The sequence below is a fragment of the Podarcis filfolensis genome, assembly GCF_964270895.1.
Source record: "Podarcis filfolensis genome assembly, chromosome: 3".
NCBI classification, from domain to species: Eukaryota; Metazoa; Chordata; class Lepidosauria; order Squamata; family Lacertidae; genus Podarcis; species Podarcis filfolensis.
In genome coordinates, this window is record NC_139606.1 from 65,486,814 (window position 1) to 65,514,685 (window position 27,872).

Consider the following 27,872-nt stretch of genomic DNA (forward strand, 5'->3'; position numbering starts at 1 on the left):
TTCTTCTGCAGTAATTTTACTGCTTAGCTCAAACAAGTCACTTTCAACGTGTGAAAGAAGAGTGATAGTACCAAGCCTCCTCTGCAGAAATGAGCTTTGTATACATGCATTCAATGAGTCTTGTGAATTAGGATTTTTAGTGCCGGCAATAGTACTTTTTGGCAGACGTATCCAGTAACTTAATACACAGGTATTAAAAACTGAGTGTCACCCGCCCCAGAGAATCAAGCTATACACATCTAAGACTTCAATGGAGAATAGCTGGGCAGTAGTTAATATCCACAAGGGTAGCTTGGTAACTATATGCATTTATTTGGTGTAAAGGAATTAGTTTGTGGTTTGGGTTATTTAGCTAACATGCACACCATACGCACAAGAAGGAGCTAGGCATAGGAGGGAATTAGGAGGGGGAGGTCGAGTTCAGCACAACTCTGGGAGGCAAACTAGCCTTCTCACTTTGCAGAGTAGGCTTCAGACAATCAAAGCTGGGCAGGGAGTACCAGAGGCTGGTTTCTAAAACAGACGGATACAGGAAACAGCAAACAAATCTCAAAGCACAGCCTCACTTAAAGGTAGCAGATGTAGAGGCTGCCATGTGTAGGGAAAGTACCTCTGGAAGACAGGACAGGAACAAGATATACCTTTCCTGGACCTGTTAGCCAATCCTGAAGAATTGGAACTGGGGCATGTTGAAACTGGGTCAGGAAGGGAAAATAGAAATGCAGCAGGCAAGAGGAGGCCCAGAAATGTTTATTATTATTATTTATTTATTTCACAAGATTTATACTCTACTTGAGATTGTATATTAAAAATAATCAAAGTGGTTTACAAAAAGATAAAACAATAAATAGCTGTATAGATTGATACAATATATATTTGATTTTTAGTGCCACACATATAATACTAAAATATTCAGTTATATCAGTTTAAAATCCTACGGAATAAATGAATAAGTGTGTCCCTCATAGATATTACACTTCTTGAGTTACAAAGGAACCCAAACATAATTCAGGAATGCCACATTGACCATATTTACAGACAGAAATATCTGGATTTTCTGCTTGATGAACTGCTCCTTGCAGTGAAAGTTTTGTGAACTGTAAGCCTTTCTGGCTTGCAGAAATCAGCATTGTGTGAACATAGCATCCTGTATATGCCTAAGTGGAAAGAGTTTAATGCAGATTCTTTGGACAGGTATAAGCAAACTCAGCCCTCCAGAGGTTTGGGGATTACAACTTCCATCATCCCTAGCTAATAGGACCAGTGGTTAGGGATGATGGGAGTTGTAGTCCCAAAACATTTGGAGGGCCGAGTTTGCCTATGCCTGCTTTGGACTAATGCTTTACTTTGGTCTATTCTTTAAGGTAAACTACATAAAGTGCCCAGCTCCAGTTAAGAGTGCATATCAATGACATCAAAACAACAATCACCACAGGAAAGCAAGATGCTTCTCTTCTCTTTTTGTTTTCAAGTGTAGTTCTCTTTTTGTTTTTTAGTGTAGCTCTCTTTTGCCCATAATAGCTATACACTCCTGTGTATAGCAGAACACTCCTGATATAAGCGTTCAACTTTCTTTCTGATTGTCCTGTGTTTTGGCAAGTACTCTACAGCCAGCCTGAAAGTTGCCAGAAGCAGAAAGGTTTTCCATGCTGAGCATGCTTCAGCAAGTCTGGGCTAGATACTGTCTGGCAAAGATGCTTGTATTATGATGACCCCCTTCCTGTTATTTGGGATCCAGCCTGTTTACCTGACTCATCTGCAGGGTGGAGTGGCCGCGTGCTGTCTCAAGGGGCTTCTAAGCACTCAGTGTAGTGTGTATGCTGATAGAAATTCCCTGGTGCTTGTCATGTAGTAAATTACTGAGTTTTGAATTACAGTTATGTTTTCTGGGTGCAGTGTTGGAACTACCACAAAGAGGGGCCCTAGGCTTGATAATATTGATAGAATGGTGACTAATATGTTTCTCCCACAGTACATGCTTCTGACATGCTTCTGACCACTGCTTAGTCATGCAAAGCTTTGTGTTGTACATTTGTACAGTGGCAGTTTTGCTGCCTCAGTCTTGTGCAGAGCTACATAGCCACACCATTACAGGATGATGGCTGATAGGATGAGGAGGGTGCTGGTGCAAGGTAACAGAGAGGCTCGCCATACATATATCCTCCAAAGAAGCATAGGACCGCACTTTAAGTGTCAGAGGGAAGAAATGCTTAAGTGGCGGGAAACAATAAATGGACAGGGTTGGAGAAATTGTGTTCTGTTTGGTACTGAATTAGAGAACAACACATGTCACTCCACACCATGCACTTGCTTCCTCACTTGTGTGCATAGTATCATTTATGAATGGCATGTCCATGTACAATTTTTGGCTTTTGTCTGCATTATACATGTGAGTGGCTGCTTTTAAAAGACTGCCCAGAGTATAAAACAGTTAAGAGTGTTAGCAGCAATGGAAGGACCAGATCAGCAAGGAAAGAACAGTGGGTATATTTTGCTCATGTAAAAGAACTCACAGTGCTATTCCTTGTAATTCTGTGAAGTTCACTGTATATCTGAAACATCAGCTTTAGAAAGTGCAAACTTCCTGATTAGATTAAGTGTTTGTTTAGTGTCAACGCCTACTGATGACCATTTAATTGAAATGCAAATGGTAGAACTATGTGTAAACATCCAGATATTTTGAGTCTTGGGTGGGAGTTGAGACAGGAAGTAGAGACTGACCATACCACAGTAGTTTAGCATAATGTGTCTGAATTCTGTCTAATGTCAAACCATAACCTAAAAAATCCCTCTCCCATGTAGCCTGGGAGATATTTTATTTATAAAGAACTGTTTGCTTCCATAAACAACTGTTTTTAAAAATTGCATAATAGATCATCACACTCCCCCTTCCTAAGGCATTTGTGTGGCTATAATTCACCAGAAAGGGATTTCAGTTTATGCATCTGACAGAGTGGGTGTGAATCCATGAAAGTTTATGCCATGATAATGTTGTTAGTCTTAAAAGTGCCACAGGACTGTTGTTTTTTTCCTGTAAGAGACTGACATGGCTGCCCCTCCAGAAAAAGGGAGAGAAAAATAAGTGAATAAAATGTTGCTATCGTTAGGCTGCTATCCTAAGCATAATTGCTTGGAAGCCAAATAAACATGGTTAGGAATTGGGGTGTTTGGCTTGTTTGCTTCACTTGTGTAATTTCTGAAGCCCTCTGTATTATAAAGTAGCTGTGTTTAACAATAGTTTCTTTTCTTCCTCCCTCTGAACATTTTCATTGGGGCTTTGTTTGCCACCCTGGTCTGCACAAACAAGTAATTGTGGGGTTCTTCAACCACCACCACCTTTGTTGGTTCTGTTGGCTCATTCACAAAATCCACTATGAGTTTTCTTGAACACGTTGTTATTGTTGTTGGCATCTATCTGTCTTGGGAGACAATGGAAGAGTTTACCTTCAGGGGTAAAGTCAAACTGTTGGACAGTTACAAAGCCTGCTGTGGCTGTAAGGACCGAAGCCACTGTGGTACCTCGGGTTACAAACGCTTCGGGTTACAAACGCTTCAGGTTACAGACTCCTCTAACCCGGAGGTAGTACCTTGGGTTAAGAACTTTACTTCAGGATAAGAACAGAAGTCGCACGGAAGCGGCGGGAGGTCCCATTAGCTAAAGGGGTACCTCACGTTAAGAACAGTTTCAGGTTAAGAACGGACCTCCGGAACGAATTAAGTTCTTAACCAGAGGTCCCACTGTATTCATAGAATTGCAGAGTTGGAAGTAATCACAAGGGTCATCTAGTCCAACCCCCTGCCATGCAGGAATGTTTTGCCCAACTTGGGGCTTGAACCCACAACCTTGAGATTAAGAGTCGCATGCACTATTGACTGAGCTGTATTCAGTCTATATTGTCCCAGGGTAAATGCTTAAGGAAATGCACATTAAGAGGAAAATTAATTAATCATGGGAGAGAAGACACATTCTTTGATGTAGTTGGGCCCCAGAAATATTTGTCTTTCAAATAGCTTCTGTGAACAGGCATGTTCATGAGTATAGTGTTTTGCTTGTGGCGAATGAGTACTGAGGGGGGTTTTATATTTATTTATTACATTTATATACCACCTTTTCCTCAACGGAGCTCAAGGTGGTGTATATGGTTTTCTGTTCCTCATATCCTCACAACAACCCTGTGTTACATGACTTCAGAACACAAGAACTAAAGCTGGGTGGACAATATCTTCCCAGTTGTTAACACTGGATCATGGTAATGTGGTGACTTTTCTGTTAGCGACATATACTGTCAATTCATATACTGTATGTACCTAAAACCTTATTGTTTGAGTCCTGGTTGAACAATTCAAGCTGGAAAAGTCACCTTCCCAAGGAATGAATAAAACTTCTGAATGTATATGAATAGTAATTACTGACTTAGACATATTACCTATATGTAGATTTGTGTCATCATGTTGTGAGTCCCCTCTCCAGGCTACCATTCTGCATTCCCAGCTCCCGTAGGAGAAACCGTAGTAACGCATATGATGGTGGGTGCTAGTCCATTATAGTAAGTAGTAGAAGCAGATGTCACAAATGAGATGGGGGATGACTTAGTCTTAACATAAAACATCTGTGTGCGTGCTCTACTTTGCGCCACTTCTCAGGCCTTATGCAGACATTCCTACATTAGGGGAATGTGCATATCATTATAATGTTGGCTGATTCTCTCTCTCTCCCCCCCCCCCCGCTTACATGTGCATGGCACATGTGCATAGTGACCCTCCCACAGCATGTTTAGGCTTCACTTATATGTGATTAGAGCCTACGTGCATTGGCATCTACATACAAATGTAAATATACACACATGCTTTCCAGTGCACAGAAGTCAGGTGTGCTGGTGGAGGCAGAGCCAGCTGCTATGAGCTTGATAGCACTACTATCAAAAACATATGCATAAGCTACTCATTGCATTTAGGCACGCACCTAAAATGTTTCAAGTACAACTTTAGTGTGCATACATGTTCGCATGTATCACACATATGATGATGATGATGATACAGCCACAAACATCAGAAAGTTGTGATTCGCAGTACAGCTTTACCTCTGATCAAAGTATAAAATTACCTTTATTGTAATTTTATAAATATAAATATAAATATAATTTTATAAATATAAAATTTTATATTGTAAAGTAAAAAAAATTGCTCCAAAAACATGCACTATTATTTCTCAAGGAGACTTGCTAGTTTGCTGGGATGCTGAAACATAAGAGACCCTGCTACAGAATGTGCGTGTGTAAAGAAACCAAGCCAATATCATGGTGGGCACACAGAAAAAAAGTGCAAGGCTTTCAGCCTAAGTTTCAAGAGCTTGTTTTTCTGACAGAGGTGGGTGGAAATTTAGGCTGCCAGACTCAAGTAAAAGGGTTCCTAAAAGGAGGAGGAAAGGAAACCTTAAAGAGGGCATTCCTGAAATCCTTGCGGGAAGCTGGGTTGGCTTAAACATTAGCCCTGTTGAGTGGCGAGTGTGTTAAGTGCGTGTCTGCGTGGTGCGACTGGAGAACTTGGGCCAGTCGGCCAGAACCTTCAGCGAGGCTGCTCTTTCAACAGGCGATTTGTTCGCCTGTCTGGGGCTCATTGCCATGCGAAGGGGCTGACATCAGAGCACCTTTTGTTGCTAAAAGCTCTTTTCTCTGGAGAGAGACAGAGAGAGCAGTCATGTGGAGATGGGAGAGCCCATGTAGAGGGAAAGGGGGGAGGCAGAGAATTAGAGTTACCTACGAACTGAAAACTCAGCGCTGGCTCCTGATTTGAGGAGGGGGAACCTTACCGAAAGACCTCCTTTGGTGCCAGATGTATTTTGTGCCTGTGGGAAGCGATTCCCTCTCCCCAAAGAGGCGACCGCGACTCTCTGGAGCACCCCTGCGCGAGGGAAAGGTGGTCACGGCCAGCTTTGCTTTGCCACCCTGTTGCTCACCGCTCCAAGCAGGCAAAGTTTGTGCGGGGCATGGCAGTTTCTAGACGTGCCAAGAGTTGAGCCCGGGAAGGAGCTGCAGGAGGGAAGCGTCGGTCGCCTCCTCTGCTCTCTTCTGGGGCTGGAGCCTGGCGGGAAGGCGAAGGCAGAGGCGGCATGATGGAGTAGCCGGGCGGCGGCGGCGGGTCTGGCTTGAGCGCAGGGCTTGAGCCGGCGGCGGGGCGTGAGGCGGGCAGCGTCGCCCTTGGCTAGAGTCTCGGTCCGGTGGGGAGCGCGCCTTGAGCTTTGCTTTCCGAGGAGGCGACTATGGAGGAGGAACAAGCCGCCGGCGCCGAACCCCAGGAGGACAGCAGCATGCCCGAGAGTTTCTCCAGACTCTGGACGGATGTCATGGGGATACTGGTGAGTGACTGGTTTGGGAGGATTGGGAGAAGTGGAGAGGGGGCTCGAAAGCTACCCAGCCTTGGCTGTGAGGCTGGTGGCTTTGACATCTCCTGAAAGTCATTCTTGGGGCGACTCAGTGCAAAAGTTCCTCTTTTGCGGAGCAAAACTTAAGAAAGGAATCCACGGGTTGTTTACGGAGAAGGATCCAATGGGGTTTCTTGAGCCTGTGCTAAGTCGTGAGCCCTTTACGACCCAAATTGCCTCCCCCCCCCCTTTGAATAGCACCTGTTGTAAAAAGTTAGTCAGATGAAATCAACATTACATTACAAGCACCTGCTTTACTATTGTGCTCCCTGTTGGTTTGCTTGTCCCGGCTATTCTTTAGGCTTAGGTCTCCATTTGTTGGAAGAATTGAATGTTGAGGTGGTGCTGTTTTTGGCTTTTTGGACGATCACTTTCATCTCAGCCCAATCACGGTTTCTGAATATGATTATGAGCAATGTGCCTGCTTATAATCAGTCAGGTATCCTTGGGGATTTAATTTCAGTGGTAAAAGTGTAATTTCCACCAGTGAATTTTGCATACCTATCAAATAGATACTGTATTGCATGATTGAACCTCCTTTTCCAAGCTGATGTGTAAATGCTGCTACTTTTTTCTCTGCCTCTTAATGTATGATGTATTGAGGAGAACCTGTGGTTTGTTAAACTTGTGCAGTTTCAACTTTGCCTGAACCAATATTTTTAACTGTGACTTTGGATTTCACACACTTTTTTAAAGAGAGATTGTAGAGTGATTTATCAGGTCTTCTATGGAGTATGCATGCAGAGAATTAAATATTTCTAATACTCCTTTCATGTTGCTGATTCTCTTCCTCCCTCCCCTGAGGTTCAATAATTCAATAGCTACGGCGGATCAAAAATGTTCAGCTACACCATACATGCCCTGAATTTAATTAGTTCAACTACTTTAACCACACCAGTTGCGGAATGGGGCTAGACCTGACTAATGGAAAACTTAACTCTTTCAGTATTTTTAAAGTGTTTATTGGCAGACAAGCAAAAGGAGAGAAGAACTGTTGTGATCGAAACTGTTTACTGACAGTTAACTGTAAGAAAAATAATAAGAAAAAGAACAATAATTGGATTGCCCCCCCCCCCCGGTGTTTCAAACTGTTAGAGTAGTATTTAGCCTTGTGACCTCAGGCTAATTAAATTATATGCATTCCTAGGTATTATTATTTATTGCTTATAACCCCCTTGTCCTCAAAAGGAAGAGTGGTTAACAATAGACATAAAATAAAACAATAAAAATAGTGTAAACAACACATTAAAAATGAATTAAGCAGTATGATACAATTATCACAATCCAAAGCAGTCAACAGCACAATAAAATATATCAACAGAACCACCCTTCTCATGCTCTGAGGGCTAATAAAAATAAGTTGATGCTCAAATGGGTATAGCAATCTGAATATGCACTAGAAGAGAGTTCCACAAGTGAGTTGCTGCTGCTGAGGGCTTACTGAACGAAGGCATTACTAGCAGAGCCTCTCTTAAAAGCCCACGTTGGGTGGTACTGAGTGAGATACTTCCTCAAGCTCGGAGGCCCTGAATCATTTAGATTTATATTCAAGTACTGTACCAATACCTGGAATTGTGCCCAGTAGCTTACAGAACAGCCAGTGCAGTGCAGCACCTGCAAGATTGGTGTTAGGAAATTCCACTTTGCTGCCTCAGATAGGAAATGGGCAGCAATATTATGTGCCAACCGCATCTTCAGTACTTTCTTCAAGGACAACCCCACTTACAGCAAAATACAGGAATCCAATTTTGAGGTTATCAGAGCATGGACCAGTCACCACTGGTCCACTGGCTTTGGGCTCTCATATTTCAGTGGTGCGCTGTGCAACGCTAAAATTCAGTGGTCCCCCTCCTGCCTGCTCAGTTCTACAGCATTGTTTTGGCGCCCCCTGCAGGGTGGTGCCCAGTGCGACCACACTGGACACGCTACCTTAAAACCGCCTCTGCCTAGACCTCTGTAACCAAGTTATCTAACAGTGTATCTTGGGCATCAGTTGAAGCTAGGCGTTAGTTAGCACTACTTGCCACTGTGGCTGCCTGAGCATCCAGTGTTGTATCCAGGAGAACTCCCAAACTATCTCCACATGATTGTCTGAAGATTTGGGAAGAATGAATCTGTTCTGCTGAAAAGTTTTAGGTAGAATAAATAGCTCCAGAAAATGTCACAGGTTTTACAGAAGTGAGAGTTTCTGTTCTATGTATCTGAACTTGATTTGCCTTTATTTCAATTTACAGTTATCATAGATTTCAAAGGTTCTTGTTGTTATTAGTAGTTGTTTTTTGTAAAACTGTGTGTGCTACATACAGTAATCTCAACAAGCAAGTAACTCAGAATTATCTCCCTTATGCTCAGTATCAACCTTTGTTACAAAGTTCATACCCACAATAGGCCTCCATTTCCATCTCTCTCCCCCACAAATGTATTAATATCATGTATTTATTATTTTTATACCCCACCTTTCTTCATCAGTGGAACTGAACGTGGTGTACATGGGATTCTCAGGTGATCTCCCATCCAGGTACTGATCAGACTTGCTTAGTTTCAGTGAGGTGTTGGCCTCCATGTTTCTTCAGATCATGGTCTAGCACTCAAAAAAAGGAGACCCAGATAATAGGGGAAAGGAGAAGGGGAGGAAGGAGGAAGGAAGGAAAGAAGGTAAAAAAAAACCCTAAAAAAATAAAGGCAAGCTAGGGATAAGGAGAGAAACAAGGGACACTGGTACCAGGCACTGTTGCTTGAGGCAGGTGGGGACAAGCAGCAATCAATGCATTAATTCCTTACATTCCACATTATTAATATATGTATTCATTCATATGTTGAACTACGACAACAGCAATGGGATTTATTTCCTCTGCTTTTTATTGGTTTTTTAAAAAAATGAAAATAGTTGACTATGGATGAGGTTACACGGAGTGCATTTTCTGGCAAATTTTGGTACTATGGGAGATGTACAAGGTGAGACAAACAGAGTTAAACTGGGTGTTTGGAGAAAGTTAATGTAGCAGAGAAAACACCAACCTTAGTTTTGCCAGTTTCATAGTGCAGTTGCCGGGGCAAAATGAGTCATTATAGCTGGTAATTCAGTGTGAAGATTCAGTGATGTAGAGTGTTTCAGCTTTAAAATGATGGAATAGCTAAACATCTCCTTTGCCTGCACTTTTATTACTTTAGAAACAAATAAAGAGAGAAGTCTTTATGCTCATGTCTGTGGGAGCATCTGTAGGGGCATAAGGAGTGGTGGGAAAGTGCTCTTCTTATTCAGCAGGTATTATGGGTTAGGGGAGCTTTGACTTTGACAGACATTTACTATGAGAGGGTCAGCAGTAAAAGAGAACTTTGCAAAGATCTCATTTGGAAACCTACATTTTTTCAGGAAATTGTTGTGGATCAAATCTTCCCTTGGTTTTGGTCTATGCAAAAACTTTTACCAGGCATATTTTGAATATTACATTTTTTAAAAATCCTAGGATACAATAGGAGATGCTGATTATGGTATTATGTTAAATTGCAGTTATGAAAGCTGGCAGTGGAAATAGAGCCAATACAGTTCTTCACTGATTTCAGTCAGATCCCCCCCCCTGTAGTAATAATAATGGGAATAATAATGAGATAATTTTTTTGCTCTGGGTGTTTGCTGAAGGTTGTGCATTTATGACAGTTTAAAAACATTTGCTTACTACAGATGAAATATATGCAGGAATGAGAGTCAGCATTTGGATTTGCTGAACTGGAAATGACTGTCCTGTTGCTTGTCCTAGCTAATTAACCTCATGAAATATTTCAGTACTAGTCATTGCATTAGAATGTAAGCATGTAAGAGTAGTTTTCCTGGTTATTAATTGGGTCGATAGAGAATTAATTGTTTTTTAAAAAAACCATCCTGCTGTAGTGTTCTACTAATCTTCCATACATGCGTACTCTGTGTGTGTGTAGACTTTATAGCAGAGCTTTCCAAACCTTTCATGTTGGTGGCACACTTTTTAGACATGCATCATTTCGCGGCACAGTCAGTTTTGCATCATTTCGCGGCTCAGTAATTCAGTTTTACTAGCAAACCAGAGGCTAAACTAACTCCCTTTCGGGAGCAATGTGGGGAGCGTTCGCGCGACACACCTACACACTGCAACTGACACACGAACGTGTTGCGACACACAGTTTTGAAAGCTTTGCTTTATAGTATACGCTTATGCATTTTTTGCTCTCAGTGTTGTAACTCGTTTAGTGCAAGTTGTAGTTATGAAGTTTAATCTTTGTAGGGAATCTGAAATGTATCCTACTTTGCATTCTTGATCTTTTGATCAGAATAAATTATATATGTTCAAAGAAGCCAGTGGGGTTTCTGTTTCATAACAAAACTAAAATTAGAATTACATTTCTCTGGTGCAACTGTAATTTTACAAATTCCTATTATAGCAATAGGAATAACCCAGCTAACATTCTTTTCAGTGTGATATGTGCAGCAGAACTTTCTAGATGATTATTCCTGTTTTTTATAAGTAATACTGAAAAGTGTTGGACAAGAAATTCTGCTTATGATATAAAATGCTTTAGAAAAATTGTCTGTAAGAATTTCTTTCTGATGCTAGATATCTTTATTTGGATGGATTTGTGAATAATATACTATTTAAGTATATGTATATATAATATTTACGAGCCTTAATTGGAAAATACAATTTTATTTTATTCCTTAAGAAGAACGTTTTGGGATAGTCTGCTTTAGGCTTGCAAAACTATGCTAAGTGAATAAAAAGCATAAGTTCATTATGGTTTAGTTGGCTATTGCTAGCAGTATGTAAACAGAACAGTTTCTCTGTATTGAGGTGAATAATGCCAGCTTACATATGCATCAAGAATATTAACTACTGGCACACATAACTTTGTCATATGTTGTAGCATTCCTACCCACATTTTTTTTAACAGTCAGCAGTGTTGTGTTAGAAACTAGGATAGGAGCCATGTGGCTTCCAGGACCTAGGTTGTGGATGCCAAAACAAAAGGTCTAGGCACCATTTTTTTTGCAGCCCTGCAGGGGGGAAAGAAAGCTGCCAGGCAAATCAGGGGTCTACAGGGTAGCATGGCAGCAAAGAGGTGTCTTTTGCTACCGCCATACCCCGCCAAACACATTCACCCGGCAGCAAAAAAATAATAATACACATCTTTTGCTCCTTCGCTGCTGGGCAATTCAGGTGGGGGTAGCATGGCAGCAAATGATGCATGTCTTTTGCTGCCGCTGTGCCCAGCAGACCAGCTGACTGTAGCTACACCCAAACCAAAATTAATTTAATCTTGATCCTGCTGCAGAACCCTTTCCTCACTGTCTTTAGTTTGGAGAAGCATTAAGCTCTCAGTCTATAACCACAGGTGATGGTTATAGAGGTGCTGGTAATTCTCCAGTAGTTTGACCTTACTCATAAAGGTGCACTGTCCCATTGTCTCCTAAGACAGTTCAAACATATGGATTTTAAACAATTGATTAACACCCAGAGAGCTGTATGTGGCATTTGTATTCCACTGTTCTTGACAGACTTCCTTGTGTTTCCCAAAAGGCCAGTCATGAGGTTTAAGAGACCTCCAGAACTGCATGTGATGTGGGGAGGTGTACAGCTGAGGGCTGTGTGGAAATAAGCCTCTGTCAAAGTGCATTCCACACATGCACACGAGTCTTCAGATCACTACTGTTTACTATACATAATTCCCAGCTTAATGCAGTTTATTCAAGTAAAGTACATAGAAAAACAATTGGGACTTTGGGAATTCTAGATTTAAAACAAGAATATAAGCCAATTAAAAACTTAAGTGCAGGCTAGATATTTATGATTGGGGTTCAAGTTGTGCAGGTATGAATTTTTCCTTCCGTTGTTAAGCTTACTACATTTTCCCTTGTTTTCTTAAATGTTGAATTCACTCACACTAACCTAGCTGTACAGTTAAGCATTTCATTCAACTGTGGAGAATAAAATAAACATTGCAGCTGAAACCGCCGCCCCCCCCCCCTTGGTCCTGTGTGAGCACTTCCTCTCTTTTGCCTTTTGTAGGAACATATGAATAACCTTGCTGGATCAAACCAAACACACATGGTTGTGCTCTCCAGTAACTGGTAAGAGACACTTTCTCAAATTGGCAGGAGCTGAAGGAGAAAGAGTATGCAGGAGACAGTGTGAGCACCTCTTAACACTTATTTCCAAGACTGTCTTAATCTCTTTCTAGGGCCCAACAGCTGAATGAGATAATATTTGATACAAGCCTTTTCCTTCCATAACGCAAATGTTTCAACCAAACATCTTTCTTTCAACAGAGCTTAATCATTTAATATAAAAGTCTGATTTGCTTTTTGTGACGCCCCTTTTGAATGGCTTTGCATCAGAGAGCCAGGTATGTTCTGCTTTAAAAAACAAACAAACCAATCTCATGAGTGCAGGTGTTTTTGTAGAGTCTTACTTGGCTGTAAAACAATCCGGCTGTTAAAAATGTATTAGTATCTATGGTTTAAATTGTTGTTTTTCATGTCAAAGAAAAGTAAATGACATTTTTTGAATTCTACAAGGGGAATTAGGAAAACAAAGATGTTACATTCCAGCAACCCATCAGATTTTGCTGTCACACAATTGAAATTAAAGACATACCCAGTGGCAGTTAGTGCCTCCAGAAAGTGGAAGCCCACCGAGTCCATCCTCGTCCAGCCGTTCCCTTACAGCCAACAAAATTCCACCTCCCTGACCCTTCCATTTCCATCCATGATAACTAAATTGAACCTCCATGTTCAGAGTTTTATACCTTTCACTACTTTATCATGGGATGAATACGATGATGTCTTTATGCCATTTGTAAGCTTTCTGCGGGACGCGGATGGCACTGTGGGTTAAACCACAGAGCCTAGGACTTGCCAGTCAGAAGGTCGGCGGTTCGAATCCCTGCGATGGGGTGAGCTCCCGTTGCTTGGTCCCTGCTCCTGCCAACCTAGCAGCTTGAAAGCACGTCAAAGTGCAAGTAGATAAATAGGTACCGCTCCGGTGGGAAGGTAAACGGCATTTCCGTGTGCTGCTCTGATTCGCCAGAAGTGGCTTAGTCATGCTGGCCGCATGACCCAGAAGCTGTACGCCAGCTCCCTCGGCCAATATAGCGAGATGAGCGCCGCAACCCCAGAGTCGGTCACGACTGGACCTAATGGTCAAGGGTCCCTTTACCTAAGCTTTCTGCAGATGATGATGTTGAAAACTGAGTAATGCAGTAGAAGGCAACAAGTTGTCTTACTTAAGACCAAGAAAACGAGTCAATGGCAGAGGTAGGATTTCAGCCCTAAAATGAAACACCCAAAATAAGAGTCGTTTCAAATGCTTTCAGGGTGCACTGGAACTCAAACCATGGTGTGCACACTGGTGCCCTTGGGTTGAATCATTCAAAACTGTAGGGTGGGGAAAGAGGAAGGGCAACATTGTTCTCCTAACCTACAACATTGCTTCCCCCATCTCGCCCCCTCTTTCTAGCAGCTGATTTATTCTCTCTGACTTGGCCTGACTCTAAATGTTTCCAGGTAAAATATGGGCATATGCCTGTACTGGATTCTGACTTTGAATGGCTCCAACTATCTTGGTTTGTCAACCTGTTTAGAGGTGTAAAATGCATGGAAACCTGAAAGCCATAGGGTAAAAATTTTACATTTCTCCACAGAAAAAAAATACCCCCAGAAAGATTGGAATATATGCCATATATGCAATACTCATCACACACTTAGATATGCTTACTCAGAAGTAAGGTCCACAGTGTTCACTAGTAAGTGTGCTTAGGATTGTATGCTTATTTACAAACCCAAACTTACTACAACAAGTACATGAAATGTTTCGTAGTATTGTACTGTTAGGTATTTCATGAAATATAAAAGTATAAATGCTATAGTTTTATTCAAACAATGATAAAATATGCCTAGCATTAGTGATAGACTACAAGCTTCTGTGCCCTATGGTCCCCAATTAGGTAAAAGTAAAGGGACCCCTGACCATTAGGTTCAGTCGTGGCCGACTCTGGGGTTGCAGCACTCATCTTTCTTTATTGGCCGGGGAGCCAATGTACAGCTTCCGGGTCATGTGGCCAGCATGACTAAGCCGCTTCTGGCGAACCAGAGCAGCGCATGGAAACGCTGTTTACCTTCCCGCTGGAGTGGTACCTATTTATCTACTTGCACTTTGATGTGCTTTTGAACTGCTAGGTTGGCAGGAGCAGGGACCGAGCAATGGGAGCTTACTCCATCGCGGGGATTCGAACCGCTGACCTTCTGATCAGCAAGTCCTAGGCTCTGTGGTTTAACTCACAGCGCCACCTGCGTCCCTTCATGGTCCCCAATTAGTTTTTGCCAATTGGTACAGCTGGGAGAAAGAAAGAAAGCTGAATATCAAAATAAACATACTAGTAAACAAAGGCAGGTTTTAGTATCTAGGCTTAAAAACAATAGATAATTATCACTATCATATAAAAACAGAAGAAACTTGGGGTGGTTAAAAGTGAAGAGATTTATGAAAGCAACATTCATTGTAATAAAATTACAATAAATTCTGCAATAAAATAATGGTAATAAATTTAAATATTTATTAAAACTTAATTACTCCTTTCAGTTATGATCTCATCTGGTGAGTGCTGACTGGATTATAGCTAAAGTTGTCCAATGTTTCTGATTATTTTTTTCCTGCCCCCTCCCCAAACTTTCACACTTGCTAGTTTCCCTGTTTGCTTGGTTCTTTGCTTTCATTTTTTTAAAAAAACTTTTCATAACGTTGGAGGCTGTCACAGAAAAGGCCTTGAGAGCCAGTGTGGTGTAGTGGTTAAGAGTGGTAGACTCGTAATCTGGTGAACGGGGTTCGAGTCTCCGCTCCTCCACATGCAGCTGCTGGGTGACCTTGGGCCAGTCACACTTCTCTGAAGTCTCTCAGCCCCACTCACCTCACAGAGTGTTTTGTTGTGGGGGAGGAAGGGAAAGGAGAATGTTAGCCGCTTTGAGACTCCTTAGGATAGTGATAAAGCGGGATATCAAATACAAACTCCTCTTGTTGTTGTGATGGATCTCCATCAATCTTCCCTAACCAAAGGATGCTAAGAAGCTGTCCAAAGTATGTCACAATTCATATAACAAGTCGGAGGACAGCTGGCAAAGGTGCAACAAAGGTGGGATGTAGTTCTGGTTAAATGATGGCAAAGTATAACAGGGTGGGAGTGGGGTAAATTGGATTTAAAGTATATCATCCTTAAGCAAAATACCATTCACTATTTGTAAGGAGTAGGATGGCTAATGCACATGTAGGTGTTTCCTGATATAAGTACATCTCCCATTTAATGTCAGCCAAAAATTGTTTCCATGCCTTAGAAGCAGCTGGGCCTTATGAAGATTTTAACACACCACCATGACAAAAGTGTCTTTGTTCATAGGGAAAGAACATATGTTTTTAAAAAAAATAGTCTTTGAGGCCTTACCAGTAATGGAACAATTTTTAAAATGGTAGAAATGGAATGAAGCACATTTCATTTTGAACAAAGTATATTTAAATTGTTTTTCTTTAATGTTAAATACCTCTACTAAAATAAAAAAGGGACGCGGGTGGCGCTGTGGGTTAAACCTCAGCGCCTAGGACTTGCCGATCGCATGGTCAGCGGTTCGAATCCCTGTGGCGGGGTGAGTTCCTGTCGTTCGGTCCCAGCTCCTGCCCACCTAGCAGTTCGAAAGCACCCATAAGTGCAAGTAGATAAATAGGTAGGTACCGCTGTATAGCGGGAAGGTAAACGGAGTTTCCGTGTGCTGCTCTGGTGCCGGTTCTCCGGAGCAGCTTCGTCACGCTGGCCACGTGACCCAGAAGTGTCTGCGGACAGCGCTGGCTCCCGGCCTCTAGGGTGAGATGAGCGCACAACCCTAGAGTCTGTCAAGACTGGCCCGTACGGGCAGGGGTACCTTTACCTTTTTACCTTAAAATCAAAAGCACAAGTTGTGCTTCCAGAATATTTGATGCTTAGTCCAAATGTGTGTATGTGTCTTAATTTTCTTGGATTAAGAGAAGCATTTTTCTTTTGCCCTGTTTAGAATTATTGATTCAGCAACTCAAGGAGAGGTTCAAAATGTGATCTTATTGGAAACTGATACTTTATTTAAGAAAGTATTTCTTGTAATTGTATTATTGTTGGATAAATTAATAGAAATCATGACAGACTTTGTAGTACTATTTCACAGAGGAAACACCATGAATACATAAAAAATACTTTTTTTCAAGTTGGGTGTGACAGGAAAATAGGATCCTTGTTTGATGTTCTGGGTGCCAAGTTAAAAACTTGAGATGTAGTAAAATTCTAAAAAATCATGTTTATAAGAGTTTGTTTGAAATGCAGTTCAAATACTAGTTCTGAATGTTCTTGATAGCCTGTATTGGCTACTGACAATTTCACTTGGTTCACTTTTCTTTCATGTCTGATTACCACAAAATGTACCTGTATTTGAGATTCTTACACTTCTGATAATTTAGGATAACATCGCATATAAAACAGGTAACAGAAGCATAGTGTCCAGATCAAGGAAAACAATGGTTCTGCTCTGTGCTATCCAGGCCACATCTAGTGCTGGACATTTAAAGACGGATATTGTTAAACTGAAACATGTCCTGAGGAATATGATCAAAATGGTGGGGGGTATGGATGGAAACCAAGGCCTATCCTATGAGGAGCTATTGAAAGAGTTGGTTTTACTGAGCCTTTATAAAAGAAGAGTAAGGGAAGACATGATAGTAATCTTCAAATATCCGAAGGGCTGTCACATAGAAGATAGACCAGATTTATTTTCTGTTGCTCTGGAAAAACAGTGGGTGGAAATGGCAGGGAAGCAGGCTTCAGGTAAGTGTTTGGAGAAACTTGGGCAGGGGGCAGACTGCTTCAGTAGGTGGTGGGCACTCCTTTGCTGGATGTATTTAAGTGGAAGCTAGATAACTATCTGTCAAGGCTGCTGTTGTTGCTTCCTGCACTGTAGATCTTGCACAACAGGAGATTGGACTAGATAGCTTCCAATATCTCTTTAAACTTTGATTTTGTGGTTAATTCATTATACAAAGGGCTATTGTTTAAAACACTAAAGGATAAAAATTCTAAAAATAAAAAACTCCACAGCAGATCCCTCAGCTGTGGTGTAACTCTGCTTTCTTCCTGGCTTTGCAGTTTGACAAATGTACATGCATCCAGCACTGCTTCAGCTGTTACTCTTTTTTCTTCACCAGTGCTTAAGGCAGGTTGCCTGTCCTTCACTGAACATTTGTAAAGTGTCATGTAAAATGCTTATACATATTTACATTCGTCTCTTAGCTTGAAATAAAAAGAAGCTTTTTAAATTATGCAGTACTACTCTGGAAATTGAGTGGTGAAGGCTTCTTGGTGACCTGTTGGATGCCATCAATCAGTGCTTTCCATGACCAGCTTCAGCTGCAAACTTGCAGAATTTATTACTATTTTTTAAAACTTCTGGGAAGAGGAAAGGTAGCTTGCTGTGAATGCAGTAATAATGCTTGTAGATCAGCCCCAGTATGCTAATTGCATTTATTTATGTAAATTCTATACTGCCCTTTGATGTCAGTTTTCAGGACAGTTTACAGATAAAAATGTGAATGCAAAAAATAAATTAAAACATCAAAAGCAGTAGTTAAAATTAGTAATAAGTACTTTGAAAAGCCCTTTTTTAAAGCATAGGAAGGGGGGAAATGACATGTAGGAGAACCCTGTGTTGCAGCTTATCACTGTTATCAGCACTGCCCCTCCTGGAACTAGAGCAGCACAGGTGTGGAAAGCAGCGACAGCATTGGCTCCTCCCAAGTGGCCCAGGTCATCTTCTATACATTTTTGCATAATGGGAATGAGCCAAATTATGAAGGCAGTGTGAAAAGTAGTATAAATGTGTGCGCACATGTGCACACGCAGTCAGAAATGTTCAAGTGACATAGTAAGCTTCTCAGATGATCAAGATTTAAAGATTTTCACTAATCTCGACTCACAACAGAGAAATCTATTTATGGCTCAGTGCACATCTGCGACTATGAGTAGCTTAAGAGATATCAGGACTGAAATTCAAATATGTGTGCTTTCCAAAACATCTGCTGTCATGATGTGGATTAACGCATACTTTAAACGCTTATGTATGTGCTTGGTGAATAGCATCTATTAGGCCCTGTTTTTGTATTGACCCAGGATGCCTCCTCAGCCTTTGCTTATTCTCTTATCCAAACCGCTGTAGACGTGTCATGTTTTCTCACTTTCATAACTCAATCCATGGGATGAAAAACTGGAAACTATCTACAGTACATTTCCCCTTTGGAGCCTAATATTAGTCAGGTCCTGGTAGTGCTACATGATATGGGTGAAAGGTTGTATTAAGAAAGATTGCAGTACAAGGCAAAGCGATCGAGGGAGGCGCTGTGGTCCATCACCCTAGTACCCAGTGTTATATTGATCTCATGGCCTATCTAGTTCTTGACTGCTGCTATAGATTTAAAGCCTCAGGCAAACCAGGGCCATGTGCAATGCTGTGCTGATTGCTTTTTTACATTTTTTTTAAAAATGCAGCATGTTTTTCTGCTGGTGGGTAGAGTGAGATATTAAATTCTATTTACTTGAGAAAAAGACGGCTGTTTAGCCTCATCAACAGGCACTTTGGCCATGATGAAGCAATATGGGCATATAAGATCATAAAGGAATAAAAATTCCAGATCCAAGAGTGGAAAGGCTTATAAACTGGCAAGACATAAAGCTTTTATTAGCCCGCTGATATCCCTAATTGATATAAACATGAAGCTCAGCACAGGCCCCAGTACTTAGAAGATATGCATCTAAATAATATTTAAATGGATATTCACAGTTTAAAGCCCACAGGAGGGTGATTGTACTTGTTTTAATTAAATGAGCTGAACCCCCCTGGATAACGATGCATTATTCCTCCCAAATAGAATAGTATTTGTGCATAAGATTTTTTTCTGCTTGGCTGGGACAGTAAAAAGCCAAATGCTAGTACTGTACTGAGATTTGTACTGTACCGTCCATGAGATTTGACCTTGTATCACTGGTATTTTTGTATATTGTTATCTCTGCTTATGTGACCTTCTGGCAGCTGATCCAAGGAACAGACACTTTACCCACTTGGTGTGCAATTTCTGTTGGGGAAGTGCAATGCTGCTGTCTGCTCAGCTGTAAGCCCAAACTATTGCAAGCCCAGGCTGTGGATTGATCTGCAATCAGGTGGGAATTGAACAGTGTTATGGTCACCACACTGTCGCTGAGAGGGAGGCAGCTGCTACCAGGAAAGTGTGTCTTCATGACAGACTGGTTTCATTGAAACCACAGCTGTCTGTCTTGTCTATGAGGAGAAAGGGAAATAAAGAGCTTCACAGGCAGGAAGTGCTTACAGGACATGGAAGTCCAGAGGAAGATGGACCGGTGAAAACTGGACAACTTTTATCTGGTCCCTGGTAAGACCCTGGAGGGCTAGTAAGTGATACTGGAGTAATTTTACAGAGAAGCTGTGAGGTTTCAGAAAGCCTCCCCCTGGGAGAGCAATAAGGGCAAGAGGTGTATGAGAGAGAATGGAGGGTAGAGTCAATAGGGAGTAGAGAAATGCGAGGTCAAGAGGAGAAGAGAACCGAGAGACAAAGGCTATCCCATGGGCGTTCTACCCCATACTTGCTGACTTGGGGCAGGCCGAGGACATCAGCAGCCTAATTATTATTTATATCCCATATTTTCCACTGAATTCGGTCTAGACAGAAACGACATCTGGGTGGATAATCAGAGAAGCCTGTGAAGCTAGGATTGGAGACAGCTGTCATCACTGAGTACAAATTCAATACCCCCACCTATCAGAAAGCAGGTTGAGCTTCTGCCTCTCCCAGAGCCAGAGAACCCACTTACCTGGGATCCTGAAGTTCCTCTACAACTCTCCCTTCCCTGAGAGTAATGCTGCTAATATGATAACTTACCAGATTCTGAAACCAGTGCTGGAACTTGAGGGAAACAAACAAACACAGTAAAGCAGTGGTGCTGTGAACTCCTGCCCCCAGACCCTTTCATATATATTGTTTATTGGTTGGTTGACTATAATAAACACTTGATTGGTTAAGTGATTGAACAAGACTATTGTGTGATGTAATGTGGCCTAGTTGCTATTGGGCTATAAACCTCAATATATCTGCCTTCCTACCTCCTAAGGCCCTCAGAGAACAACAGAAAAAAATTAATTGATTTACCAGTCATAGTTATACTTTTGTGAATTATTCTAACAACTCCTCGTACTCATGTTATTAAAATGCGGCCTTTTTGTCTCTGTACTTCCAGAATTGTATAGCCCCTTTGACTTTGTAAGCTGAAAAACTAAACAGAATGTCATTGTTTATATCCTTAGGCAGTAACACCCAATTTTGTAGCAGTTAAGGATTTCCACAGGAACTCTTTCTGGAAGTGGGTGGATTGCAGCTAGCATAGCTGTAATGCACAATTCTTGTTTGTGTACCCTTTCTGTTCTGCTAATAAGAAATTTTATGTGATTTGGATAATAGGCGTTTTCGGAAGCTGTGTTTCATGACGTTGGCAGTTAAGGGAACATATTTCTGCCATAATCAGTTTGACTGACTTTGGGCCAGAGCCTTACCTACAACATGGAGTTGTTGTTAGATTGAAAAGAGTGGGATAAAAATATGATAAATCTGATTTAAAAAATGACTGTAAAAACCAGTCCATGTTTACTTTGCATGTATATCTTTCTGGAACCTGAGGTCATTGGGATTAGGCTAGGTAGCAAGTATTCTTGCACCCTGTGTTGTAAATAGCTGCCTTCATCTGCAAAGTGCATAACACCAGTGGACACAAACTACTGTAGCCTTAAAGCAAGTTAGGAGTGTACAGTACAGTTTGAGGGAATTATTTAGATATGTCTGTTTTCTGTAGTTGCACACTAATCATAATACTTCCCAGTACAGTACCTGTTTAGAGCAGCACAATTCCAGAAACCAGTCTTAATCAGTTCAACAGAGCTTGCACCCAGGTAAGTGGGGTCAGGCATTTAACCTGTGTTCTCAATATGCTTAGCATAGATCTTGATAGCCAGGACAACAAATTTGTGTAGTGGTGCACCAAAGGGGAAAAAAAATTAAATTGCCTCCTTTGATGGAGAAAACCATTAGCTACAACCTGTAGGTGGGAATTCTAAGAATGCCCAGAATTGGCAGAAATGTCATCAGTTCATTTATCTTAATGAACATCACTGCACCTCCCCCCCCCCCAAAAAAAAGAAACCCCTGTAGTAGTTTGGTGAGATATCAAGATTGCTGAACCTTCCACTGGACCATAATATAATTAAAACACTTGACGTTTTCATACGAATGTTCTTAAAAGTTTTTTTTTAAAATCATTTTTGTTCATGATTGGAGATAACTGTTTTAGTTTTATAGGCAGGTTGAATATGAGAGATTCTGTATAATGCCTCTGTTACACTGTAGAATGTATGAAACTATAATAGGGATTTGTCTAAGGAATGGATCCATGTGATCCTCAGCAGTTTACATTTCCAATCAGGTGGGGAGTGGGGGGGCCCATGAAGGATTCATTGCCTTTGAAGACTCCCATTAGTACAATGGTACATTAGTACAGTGGTACATTAGTACACAAAATAGCTGCTGTGGGGGCTCAGTTTGTCACAAGTATCTTGCCAGTGAACTCTGATCAGCCCCAGTCACCATAGCCAATGGTCAGGGATGATGGGAATTGTAGCCCAGCAACTTCTAGAGGGCCCCATCACTGTTTATGAAAAACGGGATATTGGTATGTGTTTTTCTGAAGTGGGGGTGGTTTTTTTTAATGTCTGAACGTATTCATATGATATGTTCTAACCCAGCTGCTCCTAAACTTGTGAAGCACAGGAATTGGTGAGCAGATGGAACAGCTGATAGAAGCAAACAGGCATTCAGGCTATGCCTAAGTTTTCCAGATGTTTTTCTTTTTTTAAAAAAAGAATCTTCTAGAATTTTGCACTATCTCTTACTTCAGAAACCACACTTCCTATTTTCTTTTTTATTATAATTTTGGTATAGTGATTCTAGGCTTGCCTCTTGGTAGAAAAGTTGCTCTGGGGCTTTCATATCCTTTTATTTTGCTGCTGTACATAGCTCATTGGTACAGAAGACACACAGTTATCGAGGCTGTTGAATATCTCTTGAGATGAACATGTGCAACCACTAAAATTAAACAACTGTGTTGCTTTTTGTAGCTGATCATGTTAAAGCATGGTTTTTCTAAATGCTTCATATGGTACTGGAATTGTGATTTATTGTATTTGTGTTTCTGTAATTATTTATGCAGATGAGAAATTTGAGTGTTCATAGTATAATATGAAAGAACTAGAACAAATGTAGCTCAACATTTATGTAGGGCTGTTTTCTAAGCTTCAGATTAAGCTATCAATATTTCTATTTAAGGATATTCTGTAAAATTTAAACCTTTTGGTATTATGTATGGAGTCATAGAAGTGGAGATGAAGGCTGGGAGTGTTCAGTGCAAAAAAGGAGCAACATGAGTAATGCGTGTATTTTCATACTGTGCAGTTTAATCACCAGGCAGTTTAAGTTACAGTGGTACCTCTAGTTATGAACTTAATTCATTCTGGAGGTCCGTTCTTAACCTGAAACTGTTCTTAACTAGAAGTGTGCTTTTGCTAATGTGGCCTCTTGCTGCCCCTGTGCCACCGGCACACGATTTCCATTCTCATCCTGGGGCAAAGTTCTCAACTCGAGGTAACTCTTCCAGGTTAGCAGAGTTTGTAACCTGAAGTGTTTGCAACCAGAGGCATTTGTAACTCGAGGTACCACTGTATAACCTTTCAAGATCAACGAGCCAAATGCAACTACTGCAGACTTTCACAAAAGCACTGCTGACAATTAAGTGAGAATATAAAATGTAACTCGTACGTTTAGGCAGTACATTGGCATGTGGCAAACACTAACTATTCCAGTAAGAGAACATAAAGAAGGCATAATCAAGGGAGAGTAGAAATGGCTGTGGAGCCTGCAGAGCCCAGACTTTGATATGAGCTTCAGAGGCACATAAGACTTGCCTTAAGGAAGAGGTGAGCTTTACAAGCCTCAATATTATTATTTTTACATGAAGTATAATTGGAGCCAGAGATAAGGAATTCCAGCATGCTTTTGTGATCCCAAGAATACCCTACCTGCTTCCTCAAAATAGTTACCGGTTAGCAGTGTTGGGTGGCACATGGTGATAGGGAAAGAGGAAGGTCTGTTCCTTTCTCCCCTTTCTTTCTAGTGACCTGGCATTCTGCATAGCCATCACTCCTCTTGCTGCCACTGGCCAGGAAGTATTTAATGGGTGCAGGGCATTTGGAGGAATCAAGAAGCTGATGGGCTAAGGGTGCTGCATGTATTTTAAAGAAAGTAATATACAGCAACTTATATACTTCTTTTTCATTATGTATACATAGACATAAACAATTCAAAGGAAAATGGAAAGGATAATGCTATTATTGGTAAAATTTATGTTATTATTAATATCCTGTTTCCTGATTGTCCTGGAAAATAAGACAAGTTATTGTTTGGCCAAGCCAGTGAGCTTGCCAGTGGGTGTGAGCTTGCCATCTCTAATGGAGAACAATGAGGACAAGTTAGAAGGTATGAATGCTAACTGAGACAAGTGTAGATTTTTGTGTAGTTTAAATTTATCCTACAATAGCTTCTGTGTTGGGTATGTTAAACATGGTCTCTCCAATTGTCCAAGTTCAGCTCTGCTAGAAAAGGTTTCTGACTTTGGAAAGGTCTGTGCAGATTATTGTCGGAGAGACGAAACTTTCCTACAGTACCGTATATAAATTATATCCAGGTGTTTTCAGTGTAGCAATTAGAAAGAAATCTGTATCTTATTTACCGAGTCTTAGATCTTACCATTCCTGTTTGCATTTCTTATGCTATCCAAACCAAACATATGTTAGTGCAATGTAAGATCATATTCCACATAATTTTTCATGACTGGCTTTCTTATTCAGGCTGAAGTCTTAAAGATAAACTGCTAATGTTTGCAATGGCTTTCCACACAGTGACTCTTGTGTCTCGAGTTAGCTCAAATGGTGTCTTTCTATCAATTTATTTATTTATTTATCTATGTATAGTCAGGGCTTAGCATGCAAAGCTTTTTACAGGAGGAACACCCTTTCTCTATTTTCTAGTTCCTCTATTATGAGAAAAGCATGTCTTTCCAGCCAAGTCCACTATTTCAATGTATTATCTGTATCTTGGGACAAATGCTAGCATCGACTCTTTAGCACAGGCTTCCTCAAACTTGGCACTCCAGATGTTTTGAGACTACAGTTCCCATCATCCCTGACCACTGGTCCTGCTAGCTAGGGATCATGGGAGTTGTAGGCCATAAACATCTGGAGGGCCGAGTTTGAGAAAGCCTGCTTTAGCAGAAGCAAAAACAGATGAAACACTCTTCATCCAAAAATGGATGCAGAGTTGTATAGAAAGGAATATGAACTATCTAAATACAATATAAAATATAACAAGAAATGCAGTACAATTAAGAGGAATAAAACCTTTCAATTAGCTAAAAATACCATAATCTAAAATGACTGGACAAACAAAGGTTTTTACCTGGTGCCAAAAAGCATACCTCCCTCAAGAGGGCATTCCGCAGTTGGGGCACCACCACAGAGAACTCTCTTATTAATTTTTTACCTATGTAATGTAATTCTCCTAAAGATGGGCACACTGAGAATGGCCTCCTGACAATCTTAATACACAGGCAGGTTGATATAGGAGATAGTTTGCTGATGGCCCACTGGCTAATCTGTATGCATGGAAGGCTAACATTTCCCTCTTCCTCACATTGGCCCAACAAAGCAGCAATAATGCACAAGTTCAAATGGCATGTAAGAGTATCTCAGAACTGGTACTTGATGCACTGTAGCTTTAGATTTGCTAAAAATATAATAACCCCTCTCTTAGAAGCAGTCTTATGATGTATAGCAGCCCTCCTCAACATCTATCCTGCCAAGAGGCAGGTTGCCCTTATCATGCTAATTCTTTTTCCACATCTAGAGATCAGATTAAAGCACTGAGGTGCCCCCACTATACATCAGATTCCCACCTTTGCCCATTTTTCAATATGTTCATGTAAAGTCTAGTAGATTCTAAGGCTTGCTGATTATTGATGATTGTCCATAGCACAGGGCTCTTCCACAAATGTTCTTAAGTTAGGTTGGGCTTAAAAAACAAAAATCTGAGCCGGCAAAAATCTTTCTTGGCAAAGCTTATTTCATTTACTTAATGCAAGATGCCTGACAAAACGCTACTTCTTATTATCTTTAACATCAAGTACAAATGATGTTGCCAGTACATTCATCAGGCTGGTGTGTGGTGACCAATAAATCTAGCTCAGTAAGTACCAGATCATTATAACTTGTCTTTGTTATTCACTCCATTAACATCAATCATGATGGTTGCTTCTGGTATTCACATGGTCCCAGACTAATTCTCTAGGAATTCAGTAGCAATCCATCATTTATGCTGTATGGTATTATGTTGTAAAAAAATCTGAAGCATTTATAAGAAGGGAATATTCCAGTGCAAATGACAATCTCAAAAGGAAGTGTTGAACACCTGCTGTTCTGAAGTGCTATAAGTTCTTTACTTTTACTAGGGGTTTGCTCTTCTCTCTTAAAATAGGATTTTTTCTTTCACCTGGCTGTTTCCTCTATACTGAACCTTGCATTCTGTGAACATGCTGTGAAACAGTATGTAGTAGCAGACAGCACATTTATTAGTTTTTATTAAAGTTTTAACTTATTTGATTCAAGAGTTGGATCAATTATGCAATATGTCTTCTGGAAGAAGTTTCTGCCAGTGAAGCAGCTTTCGTTTCGTGTTTGCCAACCTGATGCCCTCCAGACATTTTGGACTACAGCTCCCCATTAGCCTCAGCTACCATAGTCGTTGTAATCCAATACACCTAGAGGGCACCAGGTTGGCAAAGGTTGAACTATAGAATGAATTTCCGATGCAGCAGAACTGATATTGGCGAAAAAGCTCATGTTAACAAGCGTACATATCTCCCAGGCCTGGAAACTAGATATTGTTAGTGCTGTTATTTGTGTTTATATGTATACTGGAGGTAATTTTCTAGATAGCTTGTAAAAAGGTTTAAAAATGTATTAGTCACCTTCTTTAAGCCTGCATTGGTTGTTTTCAATGTCAGTTTATACATAAATTTACAGGTAATTGTACATTGTTCTTCCAACAGATCAGTAGGTATTCCTTATGATTTCTGACATTGTTGTCTGATATATAGGGCCTTTTCAATAATCATTGGTGGCTATTTACTGAATTTTTTAATTTTTTTAATATATTTTTATGGCTTTTAAATGCATTTTCATAGGCTTTGTTGCTAGGTTTTTAAAATAGGCCTTTAACTTAATTACAGATTTTCAAAATAAAGGTATGATTCATTGATTAAACGTATGTGATAAACATGGCTGGGTCATCCCATTTAAATTATAAATAAAATCTGGTGTATCTACAAGCAGCATTAGCTATGACTCATAAACCATAGAGTAGACTGAAAATAAAAGTATGTTAAGCTTCTTGTTGTTCATGTTGACATTGTTATATTGTTTGAACTGTGGCAGTTCCAAATGAACAAGTGATAAGGTTACTGTTGGGTAAACAGGTTAAAAAAAAAATCCTTGTTTGGAATTTAATCTGCCAGACCTACAGGCTCAGAAGTTTTTCTAATCAGCTTGCCAGGTGCTTTGCATGCAAGTGATTGATCTTTGGCTGAAGTACTGGATAAATCAGAGGTTCCAGTTACTTGCACGTTGTGGGTCTGGCAGCTTTTGGCTCATGCAAGGATTCACAAATACAGTTCTTTATGGCTGGTTTCGAACTTCTTGATCTAGCCAAGAATGTAATTCCCCAAAGGTGGTCTGTTATAGTTATAAGTTATATAGATTGAAATTTCCTAGGAAGGTAGTGGTGAGTTGTGGATTGTGTTTGAGAGTGATGGAGGAGCTGCCTTTATTTTTCAGAGTTAATTCTGCAACCTATAGCTGTTTATTCAAGTGTACTTCCACTTATTATTCTTTGAATATGCCTAAGTAACTTGAATGGGGGTTGCAGCTAAATTTATGTACAGCTTGCCTTTTCGTAATTTAAAAGCAACATGGTAAAACAACATCTAGAAATGGAAGCTTTGGAAGGTTAAAATAAAACAGATTGGCCTGTAAAGAATGATAATGATTAGCTGTGGATAGGGAACTGGCTTTCTTGGTCTTATAACAAACTCATGCAATTCAAGCTATGTAGAACAAAGTTGTGAATGATTTTGTTTACCTTACGAAAGCTGTGGACCACATGCTATTTATGATACTATGAGGTGGGTAGTAGCTCATAGG

The 27,872-nt window shown here is 40.6% G+C and overlaps 1 protein-coding gene across 10 annotated transcripts in view; it reads left to right on the top strand.

Annotated features, from left to right (window-relative positions):
- The window catches only part of SASH1 (SAM and SH3 domain containing 1), a 540,145-nt gene that overhangs the window by 403,786 nt on the left and 108,487 nt on the right, over positions 1-27,872 (top strand). For 3 of the 10 annotated variants that reach the window (XR_014546724.1, XM_083607938.1, XM_083607943.1), the window contains exon 1: positions 5,551-6,355. The exons of 6 other annotated variants lie outside the window; for them this stretch is intronic. Coding sequence is in view for 2 of the 4 variants with exons in the window: in XM_083607938.1 (XP_083464064.1) it covers positions 6,260-6,355 (96 nt within the window). In the remaining 2 variants the exon portion in view is untranslated. Of the gene's footprint in view, positions 1-5,550; positions 6,356-12,757; positions 12,794-27,872 lie in introns of those variants that run through there. One more of the 10 variants, XM_083607942.1, reaches the window with a different exon arrangement.